The 17,016-nt window shown below is 40.9% G+C and overlaps 1 protein-coding gene and 1 long non-coding RNA gene across 3 annotated transcripts in view; both read right to left on the reverse strand.

The window, feature by feature from the left end:
• Positions 1-17,016, reverse strand: part of LOC115057552 (NLR family CARD domain-containing protein 3-like) — a 61,918-nt gene that overhangs the window by 42,971 nt on the left and 1,931 nt on the right. Inside the window, 2 exon segments of the mRNA XM_029524710.1 lie at positions 14,922-15,095; positions 15,203-17,006. Coding sequence (XP_029380570.1) covers positions 14,922-15,095; positions 15,203-17,006 — 1,978 coding nt within the window.
• On the reverse strand, positions 70-2,099 carry LOC115055472 (uncharacterized). Of its 2 annotated transcripts, none has more exons than XR_003841691.1 (3): positions 1,667-1,729; positions 1,122-1,177; positions 70-176 (listed from the first exon to the last, which is right to left on the reverse strand). It is a non-coding gene; the product is annotated as an uncharacterized LOC115055472 (long non-coding RNA). The 2 variants fall into 2 exon arrangements; XR_003841690.1 differs by lacking the exon at positions 70-176 and adding an exon at positions 2,066-2,099 and having other exon boundaries at positions 759-1,209; positions 1,667-1,743.

A 17,016-nucleotide genomic window follows, 5' to 3' on the forward strand; every position in this document is an offset into this window, starting at 1 on the left:
CTCTAAAAAGTACTAATCTCTATCTCACCATCTTCTGTCTCACAGTGTGGGAGGTGGAGCTCACAGACAGCGTCCTCAGGAGAGTGGATATTGAACAGCGGCCCAGCAGCCATCTTGCCAGCTGATTGGAGGAGGCTTTCATCCCACTGGACAGTGTTGTAGAGGAGCTCCGCCTCCTGATCAACAACAAACACCAGTCCAGTTAAAGAACACTGGAACTTACCTGGACCAGGACACCTGAACCTGCAGGACACAGAAGGTAGAATGAGGAACCTGGTAAACTAGACATAGCACAACAAAACAGACATTAGAGCTACTACATGTTCCACCGAAGTCTTGGACTCTTCATGAATTGGGTAAGTTTGGGGTCACATAACACCACATGCAACGTCTACATCCTGACAGAAAAGACTCTTATTTAGAAAATCAAAGTTGCAGTGAAAACATGCAAATCAAAGTGTTAAATATTCAGATTTAAATGAAGATGTTGGAGAAGATAGAAGTTTGCTGAGACTCTTGATGGCGTAAGGAGAGAATCTCCTCTCAGTTTTTGGTCATTGTGTTAAATCTCATTTTAACACTTGAGCCACTGTAACTCTCCCTGTTCTTTCTCCTTCCTGTCTCCATTCAATACCCCCTCAGTTTGTGAAGTCCTAAGATGATCAGGTCTCTTGCTCTGGAGGTGTGAGCATCATCAGTGTGACTCACATTTTACTTAACCGTCACAACAATGTTTGTTTGTTTGTCTTTGTTTGTTGGTCCAAAACACTGGACACATGATGAAATCCTGCCGCCCTTTTACAAAATCACCAAAGAATGATGGAGAAAACTGGCCCACCCTTCATTTGTCTTCAGAGGTGGCAAACAAACCTGGAGAGGCAGCTAAAGTTCTTCAGGAACATTATATTTCCCACCCTGAGATCAGACAACCTTCTTTGGTTTCTATTCAAGATAAAGATCACGTAGCTGGCCCGACACACAAACACCATATCACTGTCTAAGCCTGAGGACAAAAGAGGAGCACACTGAGCATGAAGGGGAAGAGGAGGGACCATCCATGAGACCACCAACACTGCAGAGATGACATTAGCTGGGACTCTTTGGGATTTTATGAAAATTACCTGTATGACACTTTGGTAGATTCAGTTTTCAGCTCAGGTGTGAAGCTCTGTGGAGACTGTGGTCCAGAAAGAAACGTCATCAGTTTGACTGGAAATAACCAACACACAGGTCAAACTGAACTGAAGCACAGAAGCAGCAGCCATGTTGAAAATCAGATGGTAGAACTGGTCAGACAGAAATCTAACAGTCCATCTGAAAGCCAGACTGCTGATCAATCAGCTGATTGATCGTAACCTCAAAATGATGTTTGTCCAGATTTCAAAGAACTCCAAGTGACGAATTAAGGAAACAAACTGGACTGAAACTTCACGTGTCTCCGTCTTCAGTCTTATTGTGATCTAACTCAAAAACCCCTCGTCTATCAATGTCTATATGAAAAATTTAAATCATAGTTTCAGTTTTTCTCCACTTCTTTCTCTGCCCAAAGAGATTAAATCATTGCCAGCAGCAGGAGATATTGGTTTAATATTTGTTCTCCATTTCCTGCTGTGTGCTGAACCTCCAAGTCAGTCTGGAGCATCAGGAAGGATGTTTGACCTCTCACCTTGTCCAGTTTTGTGTCCTCTGACACATCCATTGTTGTCTCTGTTGTGTTCGGACTCTGTTTGACAACAGAGTCACCTGATGGGAGGAGAAGACACAGCAGATAGCAGAAATCAGTGTTTGCTCACATCCTCTGACTCAGTTCTGATGATGGAGGAAACTGTCCCGCAGGAGCAGCTCAAAATCTCCTGTCATCACTTTTCTCTCAGATGATCCTGGTTTTCTATTTGCTGTGTACCAATCTGAGTGGGCAGGTCCAAAAATCTGCTGACTGGACTCAGTCTGTTTAAAGTTTAAAGTCTGTAGTTGAAACAGGGTGAACCAAAATGTAATGTATAATGATCTTGATGAACAGAGCACAGTCAGTGTGGTGAATAGGACTCAGAGGTTCTGTACTCACAGGTTTTCTCTGTAGAAGCTTTAATCACTCTTCCGTTGAACCTGCAGAGACAAAAACAACCACTACAGTGAGACAGTGAGTGGAACATACTCAGGTTCTGTCAGAGTTAGTTTATTTAAAAACAGACGGTGATGATCCAACATCAGTCTCAGCAGATAAATATCAACTAATCCTACACAAATTAATCTGATTAGTCTGAATATTATTAACCTCCTGGCTTCCACATATGAGGCCTCCACTTAGTGCTGGCAGAAGAGTATAATACATTATATAATACGTTAGATTCATACGACCAACAACACACCCGAAAGAGAAACTAAAAAAAACCCCCGAAATAGTTCGTTTCTTAGGAGGTTAAGTAAGAGTTTAACACTTTTTTCTTAGAGTAGATAGGTGCCCTGTGGTTCACTTTAATATTACTAATTGTTTTTAACATTCTGGTAACCAATATTGAGAACCAATCAATGCATAGCGGGAATCATCATGGAAGCAACCTCTGCAGCAGGTTGGGTTTAAAGGTTCTGTGGTGTCTTGGTTACATGATTGTGTATTGTAGTGGTTATACTGCTTGCCTCACACGTTAAACTTCCTTGGTTCAAAACGGGACAAAAACAACTTTGTTTGGCAGCAATGGCTCAGTGTGTTGGGGCTTGTTTCATGCCTCAGCCTGGACAGCGAAATGTGGAGTGTGGACTCGTGGCGCTGAATAACTGCTCCAGGTGCGTTAAGCAATGGCGGCGCCTTCCCTCTAAAACCTCTTCACATGTTTGCATATTTGGGTGTGTGTGGCTGTCTGGGGGCCTGTATATATACACACGTATCTCAGAGTCTAAATGTAATATCATTGTGTATACATTGATTTCAGGGTGTGTACAATGACAATAGAAAGTTTCTTCTTCTTTTAAGGTTGAGATCAAAACATTTATACAAGCTGCCTCTGAACCAGTCAGATCCCTGGAAAAGTATTTTTCAGAGGAGTTGTATTGATAGACATCAAACCTCGAGCCTTCTTTTTCTAAACATTCACCAAGTTAAGACAGAGATCAGCTGACTTACATTCATCTGACTTTGGTTGGTTCCTGATTACTCATATCTGATTGGCTGACTAGTTTTTCTTTCTTTCCGTCCAATCCAGAAGTCAGTTTCTGTTCTCCTCTCAATGTTTCACTGGAGAGTTAGAACACTGAAACACTGAGTCTTTGTGCTGACAGTTAAGTTACTACAAGATTGCTGAAAGGTCTGGACTCTCCGTAAGATCAGACAGATCCAAAAGTCAAAAACAAACAGTGAAAAGATTTAATGACAAAATGAAACAACACTTGAAAGAACCTGAACTGACGAAAAACTGTCAGCATTGTGAATATAAAGTGGGTGAAACTAAAATCTAATTTTCAAATGTAAAAATCAGTTTTCAAAAGTTACTTTCAACCATTCAACAGTTTAAACGTTAAAAACTTGAAGAGGATTTACCTCATAAATGTAGACTTGTCTGCAGGTCAGAGTCTCTACAACTGTAACATCACATCAGTCAGGATTTAGAGCCCATCATAGCACAGAAACGGCACTGGTTAAAGTCTCCAATTATATTCTAACGGCTTCAGGCAATGGATCAGCTCTTAGATCTTAGTGCTGCATTTGACACCATAGATCATAATATTTCAAGAGAGAGACTGGAACATGAAATTGGCATTAAAGGAACTGCAGTCAGTTATGGAGTCCCACAGGGTTCGGTACTTGGACCATTCCCCTTCACCCTTTATTGGTTCCTTTAGGCAACATTATCAGGAAACACAGCATCAATTTCCACTGTTATGCAGACGACGCTTAGCTGTATTTATCAATGAAGCCAAATGAAGTCAGTCAGATAGTCAAACTGCAGACTGCATGACCCAAAATGTTTTACTTCTAAATTCAGAAAATACTGAAGTGATTATACTTGGCCGTCAGCACCTCAGAGAAACGCTATCTAATCATCTAATCAGTCTGGACGGCATCACTTTGGCTTCCAGCTCCACTGTAAGAAACCTTGGAGTAATTTTTGACTGGGACATGTCCTTTGTCCCTCACATAAAACAAGTTAGTCGGGCAGCTTTCTTCCACCTGAGAAACATTAGGAAAATCAGAAACATTCTTTCTCAGGATGATGCAGAAAAACTACTCCATGCATTTGTAACTTCTAGGCTGGACTACTGTAACTCATTACTATCTGGATGTCCAAACAAATCTCTGAAAGGTCTTCAGTTGATTCAGAATGCTGCTGCACGAATATTAACAGGAACTAGGAAAAGAGATCACATCTTCATTGGCTGCCAGTAAAATATAGAGTGGAATTCAAAATCCTTCTTTTAACATATTAAGCTCTTAATGGCCAAGCTCCACCATATCTCAGAGAGCTCATAGTTCCTTACTGTCCTAGCAGGCCACTCCACTCTCTAGATGGAGGTTTACTTTTGGTTCCTAAAGTCTCCAAAAGTAAATCTGGAGGCAGATCGTTCAGTTATCAGGCTCCTCTTCTATGGAACCAACTTCCAGTATCAGTCCGGGGGGCGGACTCTTGAGCAGTTTTCAAGATCAGGCTTAAAACGTTTCTGTATGACAAAGCTTATAGTTAAAAAGTTAAAGTTCATTTAGTCTTTAGCTATGCTGCTACAGGCCTAGGCTGCTGGGGGAAGGACTGAGCACACCCCCGCCCCTCTTTCTCCTACTTACGAACTATTTACTAACCATGTTTTCCAAAAGTCTCTGTCTCTCCCAGCTCCTCTCCTCTCTCTCCCTGTGCTCAACCTGCAGGTGGTGAATCATTGCTACCTCGTGTTCCTGCAACACCTGTTGCTCCCATATTTCTATAAAATTCATACAGCATCATATGTCCCTGCCTGCACCTGTTTTGAAGATCCTCTCTCTCTCCTTGAATCCACAGTGGAGATAAAGAGCTGAAAGAAGATCAGTGATGTGCAGCTTTCAGTCAGACTGATCTCAGAGCTGTGACAGATGAACCTGATCAGAGAACAAACAGTCTCAGCTCAGATCTGACAGTTTGATGGACGAGGACCAGAATCTGAACATCTCTGAGTTCTTCAGCTGGAATCTGCTTCATTTGATGGTCACATGATCACAACAGTCCTCTGACTGATCTGATTGGCTGACTGTTTTCTCTCTGTCTTTCTGTCTAATTCTGAAATCTGTTTCTGTTCTCCTCTCACAGCTTCACCGAGGAGTTTGAAGGTTCACAATAAGCACAGTCTTTGCTCTGATACTCGATTTAAACAATATTACTGAAAGGAACATGAACTAGAGTCCAACTCTACTGACCTCAGAGTCTCCAGTCTGAAGTCTGGATTGTCCACAAGATCAGACAGATCATTCAGTCCTGAATCCTGCAGGATGTTCTGACTCAGGTCCAGTTCTCTGAGATGGGAGGGGTTGGACTTCAGAGCTGAGACCAGAGAAGAACAGCTGATCTCTGACAAATTGCACCACCTCAACCTGAATAAAGAATAAAAGATGTGACTTTAGGAGACAAAGTTCCTGCTTGAAAGTGTTCAGTGTTTCATCATCTGTTCAGAGCTGAAGGTTTAGAAAGTAGAAGTTTAGAAAATGAAAGTCAAACAGCTGAACCAACAGGAAGCAGCTTCACAACAGTGAAGAACAGTGATTCTGCCACAGATGAACTCCTGTATAACAATCTGAGCTCTGGCAGGTAAGTCCACTCTAAAACCAGTCAAACAGTCTACAAACTTCACCATCTTTAATGGATAATAGAAATGGGTAACACAGCTGGGAGTTCAGCAACATTATTATTCTAATAATGGACTAGCTGGGAGGGTTCCTTGGAAACTGACAGCATTAGTTCTGACAATCTGTTTGATATTCAAACTAAATTGGTATTATGGCTGAAATATCCCAAACTGAACCAACAGAGCCATGCTACATGTGGATGATTCTATTCTGTTGGCTAAGAAATAAAAAATGTTCACATTATGTTGAACATTGTTCCAAAACAGTGCTGGAAGTGGAGACTAATGGAGAACCAAGACGAAACACAAGTGGTGAATTTTAGGCCAAGTTGAATGTTGTTAATCTTGGGACAGTAATGCTGTCTTACACTGATCAGTATAAATGTTCTGACGTTGGACCAACACATGACATTTAACCCAGCTGTCAGTGTTTTAGCTCAGTCTGCAGGTAGAGCCCTGAACAAGTCTGAACACTGTGCTCATCTGGGAGTTCATACTTTCACTCTGTTCTATGTGTGTGTGTGTGTGTGTGTGTGTGTGTGTGTGTCAGACGATGCTTCTGCTGTCTGGGGATTCTGTGAATATTCTCTTTGTAATACTCAGCATCATAGATCTATTGGTTATCTTACAGCAGTACACAAATGGACCTCAGTGTTGGCTCTTCATGGTGATTTGGGTTGGGAGCCCTCGAGTATCAGACATAAGAGACAAATGCTCCAGCTGTGGAACAGATCTGTGAAGCTGCCTGATCACAGAATTACTAAAAAGATATTTCATTCTGACACTTTGCATCACCATCCCTGGGCCAGTGAGCTGAAATTAATATTCTATATGAGTGATGTATGTGATATTTTCATTAATAAATGATGTTGTGATATTACGGATATTATAAACAAACTGTTCCTAAAGCAGAGAGATAAATGATCTCTGGATGTTTGGAGGAAGCCAAAATGAAGAACCTACTGTCTTAATAAGAACACTTACAATGTGGAACCTTACATTAAGAATAAGTGAACTAAAAGACAAAGATCATTATGGACAGTTGTGTTCAGGAACACTTCCATTAGTCCCAGAAACAGGGAGCTTTAATGTCACACCTGAGGAAGACCGGATTTGTTCACTATGCAAACTGGATAAAGGAGAAAGTCAGATCCATGTTTTGTTTTGTTGTTCTGTATACAAGCAACTCAGATGTGTTTTTAGTGGCAAAATTGTTTATATTTATGTTGATTTCTTTGACTTGGATGGTTCTGAGAAACATGAATTCCTTTTTAGCAAAGAGATTCATGTGGTGGCTGATTTTATTTCCAAGACTGAAAAGACACAGCAAAATCTTTTGTTTGGTTATTTGTTGCGTTTAAAATATCATGTTACATTGTTACTTGAGAAAAGGATAATAATGTATCTGTGTATGTTTATATGCAGATATGAGAGTTTATGTTGTTACAACAGCCACTGTATGATTAAATACATGTCTTATAAACTCATGTGAGTTGGGCCTTTTTATGAAATGTAATGGTAATTTCAGTTCCTTACATTTGATCTACTTGGGATACCCCACTTCCCTTTTCCTCACCAGGATGTCAGATCCTTTTTGGGCAGACCAGAGGGTGTGAAAACACCAACTTTGGGTTGGGGGCGTTCCTCAACTATAAATGTTTAGCTCTCCCCATGCTCGGGGTCTTTCTTCATTTTTACAGCTCGTGTGTTCGACAACAGAGATGACACACAAATGTGTCTACAGTGGTGGACTAACAATGGTCAGTGGAACTCCTCTAATGGGCTGTTGTCACAAGGAGCTTTGTGAACACTCCTACAGAGGTTAAATACCTGGGTCCAACTCCACTGTCTGTCAGACTAGTGAGGACTGATGAACTGATGAAGCCCCTGAGATAAGAGGCCAAACATCTTCTTAGACAAACCTAAGTGTGGTTGCTTTCAATTCGACACACAAATAAATAAATAAATGAAATGAACTAAAGACTAAAATCTGCATATTAACACACAAATATTCATTAATATATGATGCCCCCTAAAAATATGTTTTCCAAAGTTACTTTCAAACCATTTAACAGTTTAAATGTTAAACCCTGAAGAGGATTTTCCCTCATAAATACAAACCTGTCTGCAGGTCAGAGTCACCACAACTGTAACATCATATTAATCTGAGAGCAGAAATAAAACATGAGTCTGACCTCAGAGTCTCCAGTCTGCAGTGAGGACTCTCCAGAAAACCACACAGATCCTTCAGTCCTGAATCCTTCAGGTTGTTCCGACTCAGGTCCAGTTCTCTGAGATGGGAGGGGTTGGACTTCAGAGCTGAGACCAGAGAAGAACAGCTGATCTCTGACAAACTGCAGTTCACCAACCTGAGTAAAGAATAAAAGATGTGACTTTAGGAGACAAAGTTCCTGTTTGAAAGTGTTCAATGTTTCATCATCTGTTCAGAGCTGAAGGTTTAGAAAGTAGAAGTTTAGAAAATGAAAGTCAAACAGCTGAACCAACAGGAAGCAGCTTCACAACAGTCAAATACAAACAGTGACAAGATTTAATGAGAAAATTAAACAAAACTGTAAAGAACCTGAACTGACTCAAACTGTCAACATTGTGATTTGAACACATCAGAAATAACCAAACAGCAGAGTCAGCCAAACTTTATTTCTATCTCTGATTCTGCCACATATGAACTCCTGTATAACAATCTGAGCTCTGGCAGGTAAGTCCACTCTAAAACCAGTCAAACAGTCTCCAAACAAGCTGCAGAAGTTCTTGACAGAAAACCAAACTCATTATTAATGATATATTTGAATAAACATGGATAGTTGAATGTGGAAATCATACTTAAAAATGCTAAAATCGATCCTGAAGCATACGGGGAGTTAATGCAGTGATTTTAAATCTGCTGGAATGTTCTCCCACCCCCTGGTCCTCGTATGTAAAGTAAGTAAGTAAAATTCCTTAAATATATTTTTGTGTGTTTATTACAGTGTCTAGAACATGTAGATATTTAGTCATTTTGGAAAACATTCATCAGATTTGATTTAAAACTTGTTATGTCCATGTCGTAATATTACAACTTTAGGTCAAAGCGCTAGTGCACCTTACACATTACCAAAATCTTTGCACTTATCACGTGGTCACATATTGGAAAAAATGGAATAGAAATTTCAAATCTTTGCTGATTGACTGTCACTAAGTTCGAAATCTGTTAAATTTAGTTTAGATCATTATTTAATATGTGGACATTGTGATATACATTTGTGGTATTTGAAACTTCATCATCTATAGCAGTGTTTGAAACTCTGTTTTTAACTTCTAAATGATCCTGAGCTATTTTTTTTTTGAGAACTGATGAAGCCCCTGGGATAAGAGATGAAACACCTTCTTAGACAAACCTAAGTGCAGTTACTTTCGATTTGACACACAAATAAATATATAAATAAATAAATAAATGAAATGAACTACAGACTAAAATTTGCATATTAACACACAAATATTCATTAATATATGATGTCCAAAGTTATTTTCAAACCATTTAAGAGTTTAGACATGAGTCTGACCTCAGAGTCTCCAGTCTACAGTGAGGACTCTCCAGAAAACCACACAGATCCTTCAGTCCTGAATCCTTCAGGTAGTTCTCACTCAGGTCCAGTTCTCTGAGATGGGAGGGGTTGGACTTCAGAGCTGAGCCCAGAGAAGAACAGCTGATCTCTGACAAACTGCAGTTCTCCAACCTGAGTAAAGAATAAAAGATGTGACTTTAGGAGACAAAGTTCCTGTTTGAAAGTGTTCAATGTTTCATCATCTGTTCAGAGCTGAAGGTTTAGAAAGTAGAAGTTTAGAAAATGAAAGTCAAACAGCTGAACCAACAGGAAGCAGCTTCACAACAGTCAAATACAAACAGTGACAATATTTAATGAGAAAATGGAACAACACTGTAAAGAACCTGAACTGACTCAGACTGTCAACATTGTGATTTTAACACATCAGAAATAACCAAACCGCAGAGTCAGCCAAACTTTATTTCCATCTTTGATTCTGCCACATCTTTAATGGATTGTAGTGATGGGTAAAAAAAAAAACAACAACAACAACAACATAAAAAAAAGAAATCCTGTTTCTACCTGATCTTCATTTGAATGATCTGATATCAGTCCATAGAATCCTGAGATTGATATTTAACATAGCTGGGAGATCAGCGAGGCAGACGGAGCAAACATGTTTCCTGCCCTTAAAGCAGTCTGGGAGTCTGACCTGAACACATCATTTACAGGTGGAGGGTTCATTGTTTATTGTTTTTTATGATCCCCATTAGCATCCCCATTGCTAATGGTACAATTCTTAAGATAACATCATAACAATGAAAATAAGATCAGAAAACATCTACAAAAAATACTAAACAAAGACATACTGAGAAATCAAAACAACAAATCAAATGAAAGAAAAATAAATTAAAACTTTGCGACAGTTTTGAGAGATTGTCAAATCCCCCCCCAAAAAAAATCTGAAAAACAATCCTCCGTCCATTTCATATGTTGTCACAAGCTTCAGGCGCAATCTACTTTAATACAGATAGAAATTTACATTTAACTGTCAGGACTAACTATGTTTCTAGGTAAGGATGCTGACAGTGAGGATGGAAGGTTAGGATTTGTCCAGTGGAAGTAGGATGTAGAGGGTTTGTAGCAAGATCTGTTTCCTTGTTGAGGGAGTTAGGAGGAAGGTGACAGAGTGTGAGGAAAATGGTGCAGTTGGTGAGAGGTCAGAGTAGTTGACGGTGGTGCTGTTTGAGATAGTTGTCTTTGTGTGAGGAGTGGTGATGGCTGGCATTAGGGGGTGACTTTGGGACACCAGTGATCACTGTCTAGCCTCCTGGAGGTGTTGTGGACCTAACTAGACGAAACACCAGTGAAAAGAGGTTCCCATCTGAAGACCCCAAAGACATGATAGCTATCACTGCTCACTGGGCTAGTTAGATATCATCTGTTGGGCACTTCGGGCAGGGCGAAAGTTTGACTCAGTTAATCACTGAGTCTTGTCCATTTTTTGTCACACAAGTTTCTTGTGTTTACTCTAGATTCAGTTCCCAGCACATCACACAATCAATGTCAGCTAGCTGCTTATTGAAATAATTCTATTTTATATTATGTAATTGTCATTCATACCTATTCATAAGATGTTGCTTAAGTCATAGTTTGCATGTTCTTTTACTGTTTTGTGTGATGTGTTTAGGGAATGAGTTCCACTCATACATGACTCTGTACACAACAGTTCTTTTACCAGCATTAGACTTTACTGTTGGCAATGCAAAATATCCTCCAGCTGCATGTTGGTGATATATTTATGATAATCATAGCTGTAACATAGTTCTTGATATAATGCATGAGGAGCCTTCATCATAGACACATTTCCCATGAATAACAGTAATGAATAGAGTAATATGGACCGGGAATAAAAAACGGCCCTGGCATTTCCCGCCCCAGCAGCCCCCCTAGTCTAGTCAGACCGATGGGTTGAGGACTGATAAAGTAACCCTGGGATAAGAGGCCAAACATCTTCTTAGACAAACCTAAGTGCGGTTGCTTTCAATTCGACACGCAAATAAATAAATAAATGAAAAAAAACACAAACTACAATCTGCATATTAACATACAAATATTCATTAATATATGATGTCCCCTTTCAGAAATACAAGATTGATTGATAAACTGTGTCCAATTAAAATGTCATTTTTAAATGAATAAAAATCAGTTTTCCAAAGTTACATTTAACAGTTTAAATGTTAAAACCTGAAGAGGATTTTCCCTCATAAATATAAACCTGTCTGCAGGTCAGAGTCACCACAACTGTAACATCATATTAATCTGAGAGCAGAAATAAAACATGAGTCTGACCTCAGAGTCTCCAGTCTACAGTGAGGACTCTTCAGAAAACCACACAGATCCTTCAGTCCTGAATCCTTCAGGTAGTTCCAACTCAAGCCCAGTTTTCTGAGATGGGAGGGGTTGGACTTCAGAGCTGAGCCCAGAGAAGAACAGCTGATCTCTGACAACCTGCAGTTCTCCAACCTGAAAGAATAAAAGATGTGACTTTAGGAGACAAAGTTCCTGCTTGAGAGTGTTCAATGTTTCATCATCTGTTCAGATCTGAAAAGAACCTGAACTGACTCAAACTGTCAACATTGTGATTTGAACACATCAGAAATAAGCAAACAGCAGAGTCAGCCAAACTTTATTTCTATCTCTGATTCTGCCACATATGAACTCCTGTATAACAATCTGAGCTCTGGCAGGTAAGTCCACTCTAAAACCAGTCAAACAGTCTACAAACAAGCTGAAAAAGTTCTAGACAGAAAATCTAACTCATCATGAATGATATATTTGAAGATGAAATGTCTTGTCCTGACGTTGGACCAACACATGACATTTAACCCAGCTGTCAGTGTTTTAGCTCAGTCTGCAGGTAGAGCCCTGAACAAGTCTGAACTCTGTGCTCATCTGGGAGTTCATACTTTCACTCTGTTCTATTATATTATATTTCCAAAAGCAGAGAGATAAATGTTCTCTTGATGTTTGGAGGAAGCCAAAATGAAGAACCTACTGGCTTATAAAGAACTCTGTTATGACCTTTGGTCATCTGTATATATTATTGTCTGCCCTCCTTGTTCACAGGGTGGCGTCCACTCTGTATGTGTGTGTCCCATTTCCTGTTCAGGTGTAATTGGCTGGTTCTCCTCCTTAAAATGGATGTTCTCCTGTACTGAGGTGACTCCTCCTCCTTCCTGCTCCCAGCTCTGGATCATGCTGGGCTGTGCTGCATTGTGATTTGGGTTCAACAACTTTTGATTATTACATGCGTAGTTTTGTCTTCCTTGTTAATGTTACAAATAGCATTTGTTTCATTGTCAGGGTGGTAGGGTTGCTTATTTAATTTATTTTTCCTCAGGTTATAGTTTTCAAACCTCACTTGATTATGATTAAACACAGAGATAAACAGCAGCAGAGTAACACAACAGCTGAATAACAAACGCAGAAGAAGAAAGAAGAAAGCAGTAACACGAGGAAGAGAACCAGCTGGATTCACTGGAGGTTTGGAAACCCATGGCCTGAGGAGTGGTGATGATCCCAGGAGTACCAAGGAGGAAAAAGGTGCCTGTATACCGGGACTCCATACCTGCCTGGGCTGGAGGAGCCCCACAACAGAGTTAAGTACAGTCCATCACTGTCCGCTCAACCATTTAACACACTGATCCACCATACGTCCACTCACACACACTGAACCCCGGAGGAACTGGACTAACACAGCCACACACCTACAAACTAACTTTTACTCATCCTCACTCCAAGATCCCCAATCTTGATCCAGATGTTTTGGCAAAATATAGACCCATAATCGAACCTTCCATTAATTTCTAAAAACATTGAGAAAGCAGCAGTAAACCAATTACATGTTTGAAGAGTTTCAGTCAGGATTTAGAGCCAATCATAGCACAGAAACAGTGCTGGTTAAAGTTTCCAATGATATTCTAACGGCTAATTGGGATTAAAGGAACCCCCCACATGCGCCAACAATAACCATGCTTCTTAAAAATCCCTGTTTCTCCCAGTTCTAAGCGTTTGTACTATATTTACTAACCATGTTTTCCCGAAGTCTCTATCTCTCCCTGTCCTCATCCTGCAGGTGGTGACTCATCGCCATCCCATGTTCTTGCTGCCTGCTGCTCCCTTATCTTCATGAATTCTGTGGTACAGCCCATCTCCATGAACTTCATGCAGCATCATGTTCCTGCCTACACCTGTTTTGAATATCCCCCTCTCCTGCTCTCATTCTCACCCTACACAAAGACAAGATATTTAATGTTCAAACTGATAACCTTTATTGTTTTTGTGCAAATATTTGCTCATTTTGAAATGGATGCCTTTTTCAAAAAAGCTGGGACCGGTGCGTGTCATGATTGGGCATAAAAGGAGCATCCCCAAAAGGCTCAGCCGTTCACAACCAAAGATGGCACGAGGATCACAACTTTGTGAACAACCACGTGAGAAAATAGTCCAACAGTTTAAGAACATTGTTCCTCAACGTTCAATTGCAAGGAATTTAGGGATTTCATCATATACAGTCCACAATATAATCAAAAGATTCAGAGAATCTGGAGAACTTTCTACACATAAGTGGCAAGGCTGAAAATCAACAGTGAATGCCCGTGACCTTCGATCTCTCAGGCGGCACTGCATTAAAAACTGACATTGTGTAAAGGATATAACTGCGTGGGCTCAGGAACACTTCAGAAAACCACTGTCAGCTAAAACAGTTCGTCGCTACATCTACAAGTGTAAGTTAAAACTCTACCATGCAAAGCGAAAGCCATACATCAACATCTTCTCTGGGCTCGAGTTCATTTAAAATGGACAGACGCAAAGTGGAAAAGTGTGCTATGGTGTGATGAGTCCACATTTCAAATTGTTTTTGGAGATCATGGACGTTGTGTCCTCCGGGCAAAAGAGGAAAAAGACCATCCATATTGTTACCAGTGCAAAGTTTAAAAGCCAGCATCTGTGATGGTACGGGGGTGTGTTAGTGCCCACGGCCTCCCTGCAGTCCAGACCTGTCGCCCAGTGAAAATGTGTGGCACATCATCAAACGCAAAAATATGACAAAGGAGACCCCGGACTGTTGAACAACTGAAGTTATACATCAAGCAAGAATGGGAAAGAATTCCATCTACAAAGCTTCAACATTTAGTGTCCTCAGTTCCAAAACGCTTATTGAGAGTTGTTAGAAGGAAAGGTGATGTAACACAGTGGTAAACCCTGTCCCAGCTTTATTGGAACATGTTGTAGGAATCAAATTAAAAACGGGTGAATATTTGCACAAAAACAAAGTTTATCAGATTGAACATTAAATATCTTCTCTTTGTAGTGTATTCAATTGAATATAGGTTGAAGAGGATTTGCAAATAATTGTATAGTTTTTATTTACAGTTTACACAACATCCCAACTTCATTCGAATTGGAGTTTGTAAAAAACTTTTTTTTCTCATTTAATGAAAATATTAAATAAAAATGTATAATAAAAAACTAAGTCCAAAGTATTAACACAAACATGAACTCTGACCTGACCTGAGAGCTTCCAGCTCACAGTGTGGACTCTCCAGTCCAGCAGACAGCAGCTTCACTCCTGAATCCTGCAGGTTGTTGTTACTCAGGTCCAGATCTCTCAGACTAGAGGACTGGGAGCTGAGGACTGAGGACAGAGCTTCACAGCTTCTGTCTGAGAGGTTACAGCCACTCAGTCTGAGGAGGAAACAGCAAAGAAGGAGAAACTGATGACAAAAATTATTTGTTTCTGAACAAAGAAAAAGATTTTTTTTTTTTATCTGGATGGTTTCATTTGCACACACAGAACTTTGTTGGAGGCTTTGACCACTGGCAGCAGCCTCAGAAGAGCCTCCTCTGAAGCAGAGTATTTCTTCAGGTCAAAGACATCCAGATCTTTTTTTGACGACAGTAAGATGAAGACCAGAGCTGACCATTGAGCAGGAGACAGTTTATCTGTGGAGAGACGTCCTGATCTCAGGGACTGTTGGATCTCCTCCACCAGAGAACCATCATTCAGTTCATTCAGACAGTGAAACAGGTTGATACTTTTCTCTGGAGACAGATTCTCACTGATCTTTGTCTTGATGTACTGGACTGTTTTCTGATTGGTCTCTGAGCTACTTCCTGTCTGTGTCACCAGGCCTCGTAGGAGAGTTTGGTTGGTCTGCAGTGAAAGACCCAGAAGGAACCGGAGGAACAAGTCCAGGTGTCCATTTGGACTCTGTAAGGCCTCATCTACAGCACTGTGGTAGAGACGTGTTGTTTTAGATCCAGTCCTTGTTAATTTTGACTTTTGAGTTGTTGTTTGTTCTTCTGACATCAGACTGACTCCAGAGTTGATGAAGGTCAGATGGACATGAAGAGCAGCCAGAAACTCCTGAACACTCAGATGGACGAAGCAGAAGACCTTGTCCTGGTACAGCCCTGTCTCCTCTTTGAAGATCTGTGTGAACACTCCTGAGTAAACTGATGCTGCTCTGATATCGATGCCACACTCTGTCAGGTCTGATTCATAGAAGATCAGGTTTCCTTTCTGCAGCTGCTCAAAAGCCACTTTTCCCAGAGACTCAATCATCTTCCTGGTCTCTGGACTCCAGTGTGGATCTGACTCAGCTCCTCCATCGTACTTGACCTTCTTCAGTTTGGACTGAACCACCAGGAAGTGGATGTACATCTCAGTCAGGGTCTTGGGCAGCTCTCCTCCCTCTCTGGTCTTCAACACCTCCTCCAGAACTGTAGCAGTGATCCAGCAGAAGACTGGGATGTGGCACATGATGTGGAGGCTTCGTGAGGTCTTGATGTGGGAGATGATCCTGCTGGCCTGCTCCTCATGTCTGAACCTCTTCCTGAAGTACTCCTCCTTCTGGGGGTCACTGAACCCTCTGACCTCTGTCACCATGTCAACACACTGAGGAGGGATCTGATTGGCTGCTGCAGGTCGTGTGGTTATCCAGAGGCGAGCAGAGGGAAGCAGTTTCCCCCTGATGAGGTTTGTCAGCAGCACGTCCACTGAGGTGGACTCTGTAGGATCAGTCAGGACCTCAGTGTTGTGGAAGTCCAGAGGAAGTCGACACTCATCCAGACCGTCAAAGATGAACACAACCTGGAACTGATCAAAGCTGCACATTCCTGCTTCTTTGGTTTCAGTGAAGAAGAGATGAACAAGTTCCACCAAGCTGAGCTTCTTCTCTTTCAGCACATTCAGCTCTCTGAAGGTGAAGGGGAATGTGAACTCTATGTCCTGGTTGGCTTTGTCTTCAGCCCAGTCCAGAGTGAACTTCTGTGTTAAGACGGTTTTCCCAATGCCAGCCACTCCCTTTGTCATCACTGTTCTGATTGGTTGGTCTCTTCCAGGTGGGGGTTTAAAGATGTCTTCTTGTCTGATGGTTGTTTCTGCTCTGTCCTGTTTCCTGGATGCTGTTTCAATCTGTCTGAGCTCATGTTCCTCATTGACCTCTCCAGTCCCTCCCTCTGTGATGTAGAGCTCTGTGTAGATCTGATTCAGAAGGGTTGGGTTTCCTGCTTTAGAGATCCCCTCAAACACACACTGGAACTTCTTCTTCAGCTCAGATTTGAGTTTACGTCGACAAAGTGGAGCATGATTTTCTGAATAAAC

This window comes from Echeneis naucrates, chromosome 2 (genome assembly GCF_900963305.1).
Source record: "Echeneis naucrates chromosome 2, fEcheNa1.1, whole genome shotgun sequence".
Lineage (NCBI taxonomy): Eukaryota > Metazoa > Chordata > Actinopteri > Carangiformes > Echeneidae > Echeneis > Echeneis naucrates.